The sequence below is a fragment of the Arvicanthis niloticus genome, chromosome 9, assembly GCF_011762505.2.
Source record: "Arvicanthis niloticus isolate mArvNil1 chromosome 9, mArvNil1.pat.X, whole genome shotgun sequence".
In the NCBI taxonomy this organism is placed as follows: domain Eukaryota; kingdom Metazoa; phylum Chordata; class Mammalia; order Rodentia; family Muridae; genus Arvicanthis; species Arvicanthis niloticus.
In genome coordinates this window covers 38,650,200-38,665,152 of record NC_047666.1, presented here as the reverse complement: position 1 = coordinate 38,665,152, position 14,953 = coordinate 38,650,200, and the positions used below count along the sequence as shown (strand labels likewise).

Genomic DNA, 14,953 nt, shown 5'->3' with positions numbered 1-14,953 from the left:
GTAGAGTAAGGTACCATCAACCGACTCTTTCTATTATTTGTTGTTTTTTAAGGGCACTATCTTCATGTGGCATAGTTTGAATTTTGCAGAGGCCTTGGGGGTTCTACCCATGTATCTGTTGGCCCAGTGGGTTTACAGAACCTTTGCATATGAAGGGAAAAAGCATCAGGGTTTCCCTTTTGGAAGAAACACCCAGAACCGGGATCTATGTTTGACCCATGTATTTCATTGATAATAGAAGATGAGCCAGGAGACAAGGGCAGAGCTACTGAAGTGTGAACATGTCATAGGCTTCTTCAAAGCCAAGTCTAGATCCAGACCTGAATATTTTACCCTGAAGAAGCCCATGTTGTATTTTTATCTGCAAGCCGTGAAATAAAAAGGATTTCCCTAAAGTTGACCTGCCTTATTTGGGGGTATCCTGTTGTATTTCTTCAAAGGGGGGTGCATGGCCTTGAGTGCTTTCTTTTCTCAAGACTCTAGGTATTGTCTCCAGGAAGGAGTTAAGCAGATTCTCCTTGCTTCACCCTGGCTTCCATGATGAGTAATGGTGGTTGGTAACAGCAATCGTTGTTTATCCACAAACATGGCATTGTGCAAACAAGCAAGCCGAGTCTCCAACCAGTTGGATTTCCTGGTGGTCAGCAGCTGATCCATGTAACGTACAACCTTCCTGGCTCTCTAAATGTCAGAAGAACAAGGCTTGTGTATCTTGCCTCCTTCCCAGCTGTTTACCGTGCAATGCATTTGCCTGTGTACCTCGACCTTGATTCTAGCAAAGCTGCCCCTTTCTCCTTCCCGGTTCTGTTTGCTTTACCCTGCCCCTGGTGTCACCTATGAAATCTGTTGATTATTCCACCTGGTTAATGTTAAATTGCTCTGGTAAGATGATGTGTTTGTTCATAAACACAAATGCTGGGCCCCCTGTTTACTGTACCCATGGCAGCAATCGTTATTAAACAAATATTGCTTTGTTTGCGGGTGGAAGCAGCAGTTTATCCTGTAAGGTCTGTTTAAAAAGAAGAAGAGGAAAAAAAAATACACTGCACACAAACACACACATACAAGACTTAAATGCTAGAATTTCGATAAAGAAAGAAAAGGGGAGCCTGTCCCTGGAATGCGGTTGAAAGCGTCCTAGGTTTGCTTTTCTTATCTCTTGCTTGGATGAAGGGGCCGGAGAGATTAGCGACTTGTTTGGCTTTTCTAAGAGATTTCCTTAGTGTAATGATATCTATGCAGTTGTTTGCTTTCTTCAGAGAGGGGCGAGATCTCCTGAAAGGCCACCAGCTCAGTCATAGAGCATCAGATGGCTAGGCAGTTCTTTGTGGAACAAACAAGGACCTAGAAAGTATAGGGAGGAAAGGCCCGGACTATGAACGAGGGGAGACGCTGGAAGGTACAGCCCTCACTCGGGCTTCATTTTGTTTGTCTCTGTCCCCTGTACTGTGATGTGGGGTTGGCTTGATCTGGGCTGTTAAGTGTGTTTCCTGTGAAGTCTGAGAAGTGTGTGTGTGTGGTGGTAACCTTGACGTAATCTGAACGGCTCTACCGTGGCAGAACTAGAAAGGAACTGTACTTTCAATATCTATTTTACATATTTTAAATGATCGATGTTTATATTCTAACTTGTCTGTTTCGTGTTAAGCTGTGTTGATGCCTTATGCCATTTCTAGTTCAGCAAAGCAAGCCTTAATTTGGCTTTGGCTGTGTCTGACTGTTGTGTGTGACTGTTGTCCCTTTGACAACAGGAACTTCTTTGGATAAGACCTGTCTGTTTTGGTGTTTTATAGACAGCAGAGAAAACAGCTCTTACCATCTTTGTTGTCGGATATTTTTATTATTATTATTATTATTTGTTATTGTTCCTGAATTCACCTTCCTTCCACTGCTAAATTGACCTCCACAGCCCTTGGCTGAGTTAGAAAGCACAGGCTAGAGGTAGGCTGGAGGGAGAGGTGCCTCTGACCTTCAGTGGCAAAATGGTGTCTTTTATCTCAAAGAAACTAATCTGTTTCAGAGCAACTTCTGGGAGCAAGATATATCTGCGTGTCTATTAGAGTTTTTGAAGGATAAAATTAAATAATTGTTCCTTTCACACAACAGAGAGATGGAAGCCACGGGGTCCTGATGACCTCCATTCATTGTGTCTCCATGTTGCTGTGAACGTATTATTCACTCTGGTCACCTGAGCGGTTAGGGGCTACAGGCGAGGAGGCAGACACATGAAGTGTGTCGTTGAACCCGACACTCAGTGGACGTTATAAACCTGGCCGTGTGTACATTAAATTGTGAAATATGGAAATGGGGAAGATACCCTTCTCTGAACTGGTGGTTACTTTATTCTGCCGGGCCTTTTCTGAGAGAGTTTAGCTATTTGCAGGTTCTAATGATTAAAGTTCACTGCCAGGCTTTGTTAGTGCTCAAACTTAAAACCTATTTTCTTGGGTGGAAATGTGTTTTAACTGGGCTCTCCTGAGCACCTGGCCCCTTCACACCTGACCTTCAGCAGCTTCCTTGAGGCTAAGCAAACAGCCTACCCTGGATTGGCAAAGCTCCCCTTCATTCTCATTTAATAACGTAAGCAAGGGTAGCTCAATATGCCAGGGAGTGGGCCCATTCTCTCCACTCATTTCTAGTGTTTTTTTTTTCTAACTGGGTCCTTTCTTGCCAACCTTCTGCTTACCATTGCTGTGATAATACCTTACTCACTTCCTGCTCACTAGCAGACAAGAGGGCAGATCTACTGGAGTCTAGTATCTCAAACTCTAAGCTAGAAGTAGGCAGTTTTCAGAGGCTCATGTAGGGGGTAGGGTAGGGATAGGGGCTTGTTGCCTGGACACAGTGGTGACTTTCAAGACCACATTGTCCTGAAAGTTTGGGTATGGTGGCTGTCATATGCATTGCTGACAACGTATGGGAGCAAGAAATCCTTTCTCCTTGGATATGTGAAGTCTCCTCTTTTCACACTGAAAGCCTGCCGGAGAAGAGAACCCTTGGCTCTTGTTAGGACATTATTTTATTATCAACCTATTCTGCCAGCTGGATTCTACGTCATGGGTTACAGAGGAAGTTAAACATCCTGTTCTCTACATTTCCAGCCCATCTCAATTGTCCTTAAGAGTATTGAATGCTCACAGCCATGAGATAGCCTTAAACCCCCTTCCCCAGATGATTATCTTGGATTTCCAATGAATGAGGCAGTCCTAACTGACTAGCCCTGTTAGACCTAACATGACTATATGGGGTGTGGTGACAAATGCCTCTCATTCCAGCGTTTGTATGAGGCAGGAAAATGATGAGTTCAAGGCTAGCTGGACTGCTTAATAAGACCTCGACTCAGGATTCTAAAGGTTAAGGATATATCTTAAAGACAATACTTTTTAGCATGGACAAAGCCATACGTTTGATTCCTAGTCACAACCAAAAGGGAAGGGAAGAAAATAAACAGTGATTTAATGATAAAATGATTTTTCAATGGCAAGTTATCTGTTCCGAAGAGTTACAGAAAATACGGCATTTTTTAAAAGTAGGTGTGCATAATTGGTGGCTAGGATTGATGTTACTTCTATCTGATCAAGACATTAGACTTGGCTTTTTAGCCATGTATTACATATAATATAGCAATTATCTATCAATTTTCTGTTATGTCAAAGGAGTAGTTAAAAACAAAGATGTTGGTAAAAGTTGTTGTTGTTTTTTTTAATGAATCAGGAGGGAAGGAGAAAGGCGCGCGCACACACACACACACACACACACACACACACACACACACACAGACTTCTATGGGTACCAGTGTGAGAGCCCAGAAGACAGCTTCTCAGGAACACTGTCCATCTAGGTTTAAGACAGAGGCTCACATTTCCTAGAGGTCTCACTAATTGGCTGGCTAAGCCCCAGGGATCTGCCTGCCTTCGTCTCCCCAGCACTGGGAATACAAGTGTGTGCTTCCACACCAAGCTTCATTGTGGATTCTTGAGACTGAACTCAGATACTGCTTACAAGGCAGGCAGTTTATTAACTGAGCCATCTTTCTACTCCAAAATAGAAACATCTTAGTTGGAGCCATCCCTCCCACCATTTAATTAATAAATATAAATTGATCCAGTTGATAAGCACAAGCTGGTTTCTATTAATTCTTTTTTTCCTCCTCTGAAGCATAGGAAGTAGGGGAATCACCAAATCACCACGACCATTTTGTGAGCTACAGCTAGTATTCTTAGTCTCAAGATCTTGAGTGTCCCCCACTTGGCTATGGAGACTTGTCCACTGTGTGCCGGCTCCCATCATGGACCAGCTCTCCTTGCCCTTGGAGAGCTCCTGCATCACTTCAGGGTGGCCGATGATGATCCCGGCTTTGCCTGTTCCGCCCTCAACAAGAAGTCACATTTGTTTTATTTTTGTTTTGGGCATGTGTTTGACAGCTTTTACCAAAATCTCAGATTTTCACAAGATAGATGGAGACCCCTACAGTACATGATAAAGTTGATAATACATAAATCATTTTTAACAACAGGTAATATGCATAATTTACGGTGTTACCGTGCTATCTTTTGATATTTATGATGGATAATGCTCAGTTTTTGCCCTCATATTACTGCTTTAAATTATACCACAAGAAAATTAATGAGAAAGTAGATTTATGGGTTTCATTTGTTTGTCAATTCGGAAATTAATTGGGTGTTAATTTTAGCCGTCCCTCATCAGACCTGGAGTTTAGTACGTGTGCATTACTCTGCATTCATTGTAGCCTGCCTCCCATTTACTGTGGGTCACTAGCTTTGCATACATTAAAATAGCCCTGCGGCTCAGTCCCTTGATTACTTTTTGAACTGCCATGCATTAGAAAATTTACGCCTTTCTGTTATAATTATGAAAATTTGGTATTGGAAGGTAGTGTCTTCAGCAACCAGACTTCACTTCCTGGACTTGAGCTTGGGTGGTCTGTCTCACCATGAGATAGGACCAATGGGAGCTGTGGACAGACAAAGATTGTTATCTGAAGGGTTCATTCATGGCTCGTCAGAGTCATCTCAGAAGAGCTGTTGTCATCCAGTCTTCCTTGTGTTTGGCTTGTCCCCCTCAGCCACTTTTTTTTTTTTTTTTTTTTTTTTTTTTTTTTTTTTTTTTTTTTACTGTATTTTACTTTTTCTATTTCTAGAGAGGGACTTCATATTGTGTGAACAGCTGCTGCCATGACTCTCCTGTCTTGCTTCCTAACCCCTGAATATGGCCCTTACTGCTGCCCACTTCCTGATCTCACTGCTGTCTGCTCCAGTGTCACCAAGTCGGTGCCATGCCTTATGATGGGCCCTGTGGCACCCCCAGGCCACAAGGCCTCCACTGAGGGGCCCTGGCTTTCATCTGAGCTGTTCCATTGCCTCTTTTTTGCAAGGGAGCAACTCATGAGTGGTTACAGGGTGGGGCTTATTTGATGTCCTAAGCCACCCCACCATGTAACTGCACCTTGCTCCTTGAAACTCCTTTGTTTGTCTTCTGTTACCATGTAAACTTTGTGTGCATTGTACAGGAACCAGTTCGTTTGTTCAGTGAGACCCTGAAAGCAACACACACTCTTTTTTATTTTTAAATCGTACTTTAGACAGTGTGTTGGCATTCTTTTCTCTGGATGATGGATTCAAGATTTTGAAGGATTTTGTAATTAAAAAGTCCAAAGTTAATGCACTGTCTTCTTACTTTGCTAACTCTAAAGTGTTAAGTGAGAAATGAGAAAGCAAGAGACACATGTTTACTGTTTCTGGAATTTTAACACTCTTAGTCCCTCCCTCCCTTTCTTCTTCCCTTTCTCCCTCTCTCTCTCCCTCCTTCCTCCCTTCTTCCCTTCTCTGTCCCTAGCTTTTGTTTTCTCTTCAACATTACAGGCTCCATCCCTTCCTTCTTTGCATAGGATGTGAGTGAGGAAGGGGTGGTCCTTTCACACAGCTAGGGTTGGGGATACGTAGTTCCTCTGCTCACTGGATACATATTTCCTCTGCTCACTGGACACATAGTTCCTCTGCTCACTGTCCTGGAAGTTGCATTGCCCTTAACCTCACTTCTCCCCAGCAGTGGAGACATAGTCTACAAAACTCTGTTTGGTTTAATTTACACATCCCTTTGTGAACAGACCAAGTTCTTTAAGGGCATTTATTCTGCTTCATATAAATAATTGATCAGCCAAGTTAATTTACTTCTGCCTGACTTGGTCAACCTTAATTAACTGCCCTGGAATCAAGACCGAACTTTTTGTTAGCTTAAAATCTTTCACAAGCGTGATAACAAGGGCTTTATTTTTTTTCTAAATTTTCAGCAACAACACTGTAACCAAGGAAATAATCATAATAATAAAGCTGTGTTTTAATTTACTATAAATATGTTGGCTTGGACATTATGAATTTTCCAGAAGGTTTCCACAGAGGAGCTCTGTTGGCAACAACAATAAATAAGCATGTGAGACCCAGTTCTCCTTATTTTTTAAAGTCCCCTAAAACAAACAGACAAACAAACAAAAAAAGTGAGCCTTTGAAATTAGTATCTCTATCATATTTCCAAGCAAGGTGGCAAGAGTATGGTCTGGGCTTTCATATGTCCTGACAGCCTGGAGTGTCAGTCCTGTAGGGTTGCAGTGTATGGGTAATCATGTTTGTGCAGGTCATGGTCCTGTGCAGAAGACTTCAGGGGAAACTGGGGAAAGGCTTGGGTAAGTGGTGGCTGAGGCCTCCAGAGATGAGCTCCTCAAATTTAAGCACCACAGATTCCTTAACAAAACATGCAGTTCATAGAGGTGGAAGGTGATTCTTTGGTGCAAGCAGGAGTCCCAGAGAGGAGGAGCAGAGGGTGAACAATCTAAGACCTTGGGACCAAGCCCCCCTCTAAGAAAAGAGAAGGCGGAGCTCCATGGCAGAGAAGGTCATGCTTCACCCCAGCCCTGAGTTTGCTTCCCACTGACACAGTGTGAAGTCAATAGGAAAAGACAGAGTTGCTTCTTAAAACATTGCTGGCCTTTCCCTCTGTATTTTTGGACCATCCCTTTTCCACCTGCCACCCTTTTGCCTTTGCTGAAATTCAGTTTCTCCTGGTCAATGTACTCATTTGTCACTTAGCCAGGGCCTCTGTGATGGAGGAAGTCTTGGTCATGTCCAAAATGAAGAGGCTATATGGCTATATCTGTCTCCTAATTAAAGGAACAGTAGTTTTCTTGTCTCTGAAATGGGAATACCATTTATCTCCCTCCTGGAGACTCGGATGTTTGAGATTTAAATGTATCAGAGGGTTTTATATGGAGATATAAAAGTTTATTAAATGGCCTGGGATGTTTGATAGAAACACTCATGGCCCAGACAGTGTCAGAGATACTTAGACACCCAATCTTTCATTTTCTCCATGGCCATTTCACAGAGCCTCCAACTGATGTTATACTTTTTAGAAAATTAAAAGTCCTCCAGCCCATGTATGCTAGTTAGCACTTGGCTGAGGACATCCTTAGACCAAAATAATCCTTTATGCGGTTTTAGTCCCAAACCCTGTACTCTCACAAACCAAACTCACGAGCCAAGTTCCTTGGCTGCAGGCCTGCCTAACTTGTCCTGGAGAACTTAGCAGCCTGTTTTGGAGCTGCACAGAGCAAAGGAGCTGCTTCTTTTCCAACTGCATCAGAGGTGGTTCTTACTTCGCCTACCATGATGGTGTCAACTTAGGAAACTAAAACAGGGAAACTTTTAGACACCTGTTCTCTGGTTGCAGATCCCTGAGATCACATGGTTTGAAGGCAGCACTTGCACAGCTCGCTCTGTTCCATAAAGACAGAATATATGATTGTGTGAGCTCCTGTCTGAGGGCAGGTGAGGAGTGCTCATAAAGGCCATTTGCAAAGAGATGGCTCAGGACTTAGGGGTACTAGCTACTCTTCCAGAAGCCCTGGGTTCAGTTCCCAGCATGCATGTAGTGACCAACCATCCAAACTTGAGTTCTAGGAGGTTTTACCTACACATTAGAAAATTTTCTACAGCCCTCTTCTGACCTCCTTCTTGGACACCAGGCACACACATGGAAGACATCTACATACACACACACACACACACACACACACACGCAAAACATTCTTTAAATCTTTAAAAAATAAAAATATATCTTTTTTTTTTTTTAAGGAATTTTTCTATCCTGTGAATCTACTCTTTGGTATAGGTAGACTTTCCAGAAGGTGAAAAACATCTGTTTTATTTAGGTATTTTTTTTTCTAACTAATAATAAAGTGAATTCTATTGCTGACTACCCTGAGATAACCTGTCTATCCCCTTGGTCACTGTGCAGTACTAGGGTTAGTACTGACTTAGTACTGGGGTTAGTACTGACTTAGGGTTTTTGGTTTTATTTATTTATTTATTTATTTATTTATTTGCCTGCAAGTTGCCTGCTGTACCACTGAGCTACCTCCAGCCAGAAATGTTTTCTCTTATGTGCCCAAATACACAAATGGGCCAGCGCACGGTATAGAAAGTAAGGCACTAAGAAAAGCTCCTAGGCTTAAAGATAAGGAAATATTTTCATGTTACTGGTCTCTTGTTGACTCTTTTGTATCTTTCTGGGGTGGTGTTTTGTTTTCTTGGGGTTTGTTTTGTTCTGTTCTGTTTTGATAGATTCTTTCCATGGTGGGAGGGAAGGAGACACAGGCGGTTTCTAAAGGAGAGTAATTACTAGAAGATCTGGTCCAAAGACATAAGAAGACCCTCTGTTGCTGTTCATATTGTCTATACCTGTTAACACCAAAGGCTGTTCTTGATAAACTCCAGAATTGACTAAAAAGTCTGCCTTCGGGTTCTTGTAGTCTGCCTTGTAGTTGCAGTTGATTGTGGACTGGAGGCTGATGAAATGGGAATCTTTAAATGGACATTCTTCTTCTGTTTGGTTTTCAGGCAAGTTGCAGAGAACAGACTTCTGTTAGTCGTTAACAGAGGTACCGCCTCCTCCAAGGGTGTCCCGAGTGCTTCAGTTTCCATGTGGTTGTGTATCTAGTGCAGTGGGAAAGAAAGAAAGAGGTGGTCCTTCGACGTGAGGGTGATTTGAATGCAATGGTTTTTGTTTTGTCTGGCATTGGGAGTTCACATTAAAGTCTTCATTATTTAAGCATTTCTCAGCTTTGATGTTTGAACTGACTGCTTCCTTTGGTGACTAGTATTTTTCCTTTCCACATCCTAGTCTGTGAACTTGGCTTGTCACCCTGTTCCTCAGCCTTCAGAAAACATGCAGTAGGTGAACGATAGGAAAACAGAGCATCTCCTGCCCTGTAATCACCATAGCTAGCTGTGGCACAGTCACCATGAAATTAACTCATGAGGCCTTTTTCTCACCTTCTTTTTAAAGTTTACCTGCCTTGGAGGCTGGGCATGGGTGGAGGAACATGCATACCACTGTGAATCTTTGGAGATCAAAGGACAACCCTCAGATGCCAACCCTAGCCATTTTACCTTGTTTAGGACAGGGTTTCTACACTGCTGTACACGCCAGACTACTGGGCACTTATGCCCCTGAAGATTTCCCTACCTCCAAATCCCAGTTACTGACTGATGGATGCTTATACTACTGAATCCAGCTCTTACTTGGCTCTGAGGACCTGAACTCAGGAACCAGGCTTATGTAGTTAGTGCTTTCACCCACTGAGCCTTCTCCCCATCCCAAGCTTCAGTTTTCTTCTTTATGAAGTAGAACTGATGATTGTTATTGAAAGCCATGGAACAGGCAGGAGTCACCTGCCTGATGGATGGGAGTCTGGCTCAGCGCTGCCGATTAGTAGATAGGTTTTGTCCCGGATGGGAACCTAGACTGACTCCCCAAGCTAATGGGTTTTGTGCTCAAGAGAGTAACAAGAATTAAGTAGTATAATTAGTGTTGGGTATTGTCTTTGCCTGTAAGATCAGCACCTGGGAGGTTGAGGCAGAAGGATTTTGAGTTCAGGGCTAACCTGGGCTTTATCAAAAACAGAATCCTATCTCCAAAAGTCTGGGATGGGACACCAAAAAACAAAATAAAACCCTGACACATAAAAGGAGATTTTTCTCTATTTATTTTCATTTATATATGTGTGTGTATTTATTTTATATATATATATATATATATATATATATATATATATATATATTCCTAGTAGACATTTTAGTGCTTTCATTTTTTTAGATTAGTTTACTTTCTGGCAATACTAAGGAGTGAACCCAATATCCCATATATATTAGCCAAACATTCTACCACCGAGCTGTATCCCAAGCCTCACATTTAGCACTTTGAAATTCTGACCTCTGTAGTCTGCCTAGGCAGCACTTCTCCCCAAAATTAAGAGTATGAAGGATCACTCTGAAACATCAGCCCTTACTCCTACCCTGGAGACCAATCATCCACCAGGGGAAACATTTGCACGGAATACTTTCTCACCAACCATGGTTATAGTCTGAATTCATTCAGTGTCTAAAAAAATGGGAAGTTCTTTTTGCCCCCCACCCCCCGTCTTTTCAGCAGTGGCCTATCTTATAGGAATGACCAATTTCTAACTGCCCAGATGGTATCAAGTGTTTAGAATCCTTAAAATGTGTTTGGTGTTTGGCTGCAGTGTCTCAGCACAGATTTCCTTATAGGGTCTTGTGATGGGTCATGTCACTTGACCTCTTGTCACTTGAGAGTGAGGTTGGAGAATATTTCTTCTCTAAGGATATTGCATTGTCGCTGAGCTTCTGCACCTGATTATATTTAAATTTATACTTGTATGATGACCTCAAGTGTTTTCTTTTTAGCAAAATATCTGAATGCCATCAGAAAAATTGGCTCCTGAATTCTTCTTGGATCACCTGAACCTTTCTATTTTTCCTAAGAGGGAAGAAATTATATATTTGAAACCATACTAGCCCTTGGATTAAATGATAGCCCCCTAGTCCTAAAGTAGAGTACCAGTCTACTCGTGTGAGAAAAGGGGGGCATAGGAGAATGAGAACTGCTTACGTGTTTGGCAACATGTTATGGCAGAACTTTCTTTTGTTTTGGACAGCTAGTGTTTTAACAGCTCTCTCTCTCTCTCTCTCTCTCTCTCTCTCTCTCTCTCCCTCCCTCCCTCCCTCCCTCCCTCCCTCCCTCCCTTCCTCTCTCCCTCACCTCCTCCTTCTCCTCCTCACCTCTCTCTCCTTCACTCCCCCACTCCAATTTCTGGAAATCCTCCTCTCAGGTTTTTGAGTCATGATGCAAGAATCTGGGTCTGAGACAAAAAGTAACGGATCAGCCATCCAGAACGGGTCCAGCGGTGGCAACCACTTACTAGAGTGTGGGGCACTTCGTGACACAAGGTCCAACGGAGAGGCACCAGCGGTGGACCTGGGGGCAGCCGACCTTGCCCAGGTCCAGCAGCAGCAGCAGGTACTTGCCTGGGAGTTGGGGTGCTGAGCAGTAACTGAGCCACCATCTGTGCTGTAGACACCTCCATAAGCTGTAAGCAGCATATCCTTAGGCATCTAGGGTTCCTCCTGGATGAGATGAATTTTGAAACCCTCAGGAGGTGCAAGTGTCCTTCTGAACAGTGACTGTTAAACTTGAAGTTGAATGGACCTTGAGCCACTCAATTCCAGACCTCAGCATGTCACCTAAACTCTTACTCTTCAATTAAAATGACTCTCTGGGGGAAGAAAAAGGTTGATGTTTTAGTTGAGAAGTAAAACAGTAATTAAATGCTAGCTTAAGCCTTAGGAAGAAAGAAAATCAGAGCTAAGAGATAAGAGAAATGGGAACCACAGTGTGTTGGGTACAGGGAATAGTCAGAATAGAGACCCATAGAAATGTAAGTGGACTTGTTTAAATGACAGGCCCATGTCTGTAAGACAGACATCAGTTTGGGACATGACTTCTTCCTACTTCTAGGAACTAGGTTGTATGCGTTTGCATGTGTTTCCTGGAGTCTGACATCACATGGTGTTGGCTAAAATCTCAAGTGTTGCTTTTAACTGATCTCCTATCTGAATGTCTTCAACATGTCCTTGGCCTGGGGCATTCTCTTTCCCTCTTTGCCCTCCCAGAGTGGAAGCCAGTCCTTGGGAGTGACTGTTGAAACTTTTCCCAGTGGTACAGGTGACCTAAGACATGGCATTGTGTTGGTAAAAATTCAAAAGTAAATAGCATTTCCCTGAAGACTGGGTTTGCTTTCCCACCCTGTGGGATCAGGAAATATTTCAAGTTTTTGCTCCTGATAACAGGGCAGGTTTTGTCCTTGATTCATTTATCTTACATGTATTTGTGGCACCATTTGTAATCAGGTATTTGAGAGGAAAAAAAAAAAAAAGGAATGAAATATCTTGAGGAAATTTGGTAACTTTTCCATAGAGAAATTGTTAAGAAATGCTGTATAAGAAAAGGACAATCCTTCAAACTACTTTCTTAAAACTTGAATCAAATTCTTAGGGGTAAGAATTCTTCATTTGCTAAGGGGCTGTATTTTCTCTCTCTGAGACAGCTTCTCATGTAGTTAGGCTACAAGCTTTGAAATTGCTACGCACCTAAAGCCGGCCACAAACTCTGGATTTTCTTGTCTTCACCTCCCAAATAGGTGAATTCCAGACATGCATTAAAATACATTTGTATTTTATAGTATTAAAATAGCACAATAGACTGTGAACCCATTAGATATCGGTTGGTGCAGCATGGGACATAGAACCAGTTGAGGGAAAGGTCTGGAATAGGAAAAAAAAAAAAAAAAAAGGGAAGTTGGCAGACAGACCAAGTCAGTTCATGGGGATTTTGAGGTATGACTTGATCTCTTTTCTTGTCACCCCAGCCATTTCTGCCTCCACTGTGGGCACCCTATCAGCCAGAATTTATGTTACTTGTGCTGTATTAATTTTGTGCACTTAAGTTAACATTTGATGGCTAAGTTCTAAACCATTCACGTTGTTAGCAAACACAGCACTAAATGGCAAATACTTGTGTTAATGTACATCCGTGTGGTAGCCTCCTGTGTTTATGGTTACAGGAGTAGTTAGTATTTTTAGAATACTGTCTTGTATGTCCTTAGAAAATGGAAGTCAAGATCAGCCACTTCTTTATGATGTGGTTGAGATGAGGCCCATGCAATGTACACCCCAAATCATTTGTGCCTAGAGAACATCAGTTAAGTTAGTGGGAGATTAACTTCTTTTGAATTTTACCTGATAGATGGACAATTAATTATTCAGAATATTGAAATATTTAACCAAGGAGCCACCAGGTAAAATTGCTGATCACCAATCCTGAGGACCCAAGTTTGATTCCCTGCAATCCCTCTCCCTCTCTTATATCCAAATGTAAATTTAAAAATGTTTAAACAAATAATAAAAAAAGTATTTAACCAACCACGAAAGTTCACATATTCAATACCCCTACTACTCACACAAAATTCCACCCTACTCCAGAACAATAGCATCAGTAACATGTGAGTGACACAGAAGTAAGTTCTGGAAGCACATTTCAGTTGCATCTTTCCCCCAAAATAATGAGTCACCAGTGAGTTACCTGGGCGCGTGAGACCTAGAGAACGTGTGGTTAAATAAATGGTCTTCCATGCAGTGTTCAAGTACTTGATTTTTGATTCCACTTTGAAGCTTGAAAATAAATATTTCATGGCAATTTTCTGTCTATTTGTCACTGATATGTTTGAGGGAGAAAGGCATCCGTTGGGTCTAGGATTGTGACTAAAGCCCCACTTATATTGGGGTTGGCGAGCCCTCTTAGGCCTTATAAAACATCACCAGCTGCTTTGAGTCCCTGTATAAGGGAAGCCTATGCACAGGTTGCTTGGGGGGAAATGGGATTGTGTAGAAAGGTGACAGAAGAAAAAGTACAGGCTCAAAAATATTCCAGGGCCCCAAGCTTCCCAACTTTTCTGCAGCCCGGAAAACAGCAACAATTAAACCGTGTGGAGAAACGGTGAGTTTCACTGGTAGACCTGCGTGGTTTTCGTCATTTTTCTCCCGCAGGTTTTTTACTCGGAGTGAGAATGGCAGAGAGCACCGAGAAAGTCGCAGCCATGCTGAATTCATTACTGCGGTAGTCACACAAAACCACGGATAAAATTTCAATATCTGCAGGCCACAGTTGAGTAAACAGTTGCACTGAAATTTAATTCCTGTTGACTTTTCCCCCACTCCTCGCCAGGGGCACATTCTGATTCCGTAGTACAAAGACAACAGGGGTTACAGCTTTGATTAATGTAGGACAGTGGAGCAGTTAGAACTGTAAAATATGTCAGAAGTCCATGGAACACAAGGATCTGGCTTCAAGCTGCCTGGTGTAAAAGCAAGTTAATTACGCTGTGAGTCAAGAAATGGTTCTGAATATTCTGCTTGCACCAGAGCCTTTTGGTGTTATTCCATGGGGCTGCGGGCCGGTGCCGAGTAAGCGCTGTGTTGGGCTCCTTCTTGCCAATCGTGCTTACAAATTACAGCAAGTGCCCTTTTCAGAAACTGCAGCTCCCACAAAGAGCCACTACCATAGAGATTCCATTGGCTGCCCAAGTCGAGTCCCACACAGAATTTGTTTTAAAGAATTATCTAGTTGACAGCCTGGAGAAATGGGAGGACTTTGCTTTTCCATCCACTCTCAAGAAAAAGCAGAGCGTCTGGCAACCTTGTCCCACAAGGACAGCAACTGTTGGGAGATGAATCTCCTCTGAAGACAGGGAGCCCTGCAGCCTTGTGGTTCACTGTGGCTCCACTGTGCAGAATACTGCCCCTGCCCTCTAGGCAAATCAGCTAGGCACTCGGCAAGGCTAGAGAGTGCATCATCATTCAGAAAGCTACCAGCCAAAGAGAGGTGCGGCCATTAGTTGGAGGAGCCCGCCCCATACAAGTGCCCTGTCTTCCCTCCTGAAAACAAAGTATATTGTCTCAATAATGTTTCAACTCTATTTATATCCAGGCCCTGGAACTATTACAATGGTTTTTTAATAATGTAA

The 14,953-nt window shown here is 42.6% G+C and overlaps 1 protein-coding gene across 8 annotated transcripts in view; it reads left to right on the top strand.

The window, feature by feature from the left end:
• Positions 1-14,953, top strand: part of Foxp1 (forkhead box P1) — a 504,713-nt gene that overhangs the window by 258,389 nt on the left and 231,371 nt on the right. For 6 of the 8 annotated variants that reach the window (XM_076940180.1, XM_076940181.1, XM_076940173.1 and 3 more), the window contains one exon: positions 11,204-11,391. In XM_076940180.1, coding sequence (XP_076796295.1) covers positions 11,215-11,391 — 177 coding nt within the window. In that variant the 5' untranslated portion in view covers positions 11,204-11,214. Of the gene's footprint in view, positions 1-1,124; positions 1,142-1,274; positions 1,400-11,203; positions 11,392-14,953 lie in introns of those variants that run through there. The other 2 variants (XM_076940179.1, XM_076940178.1) reach the window with 2 other exon arrangements.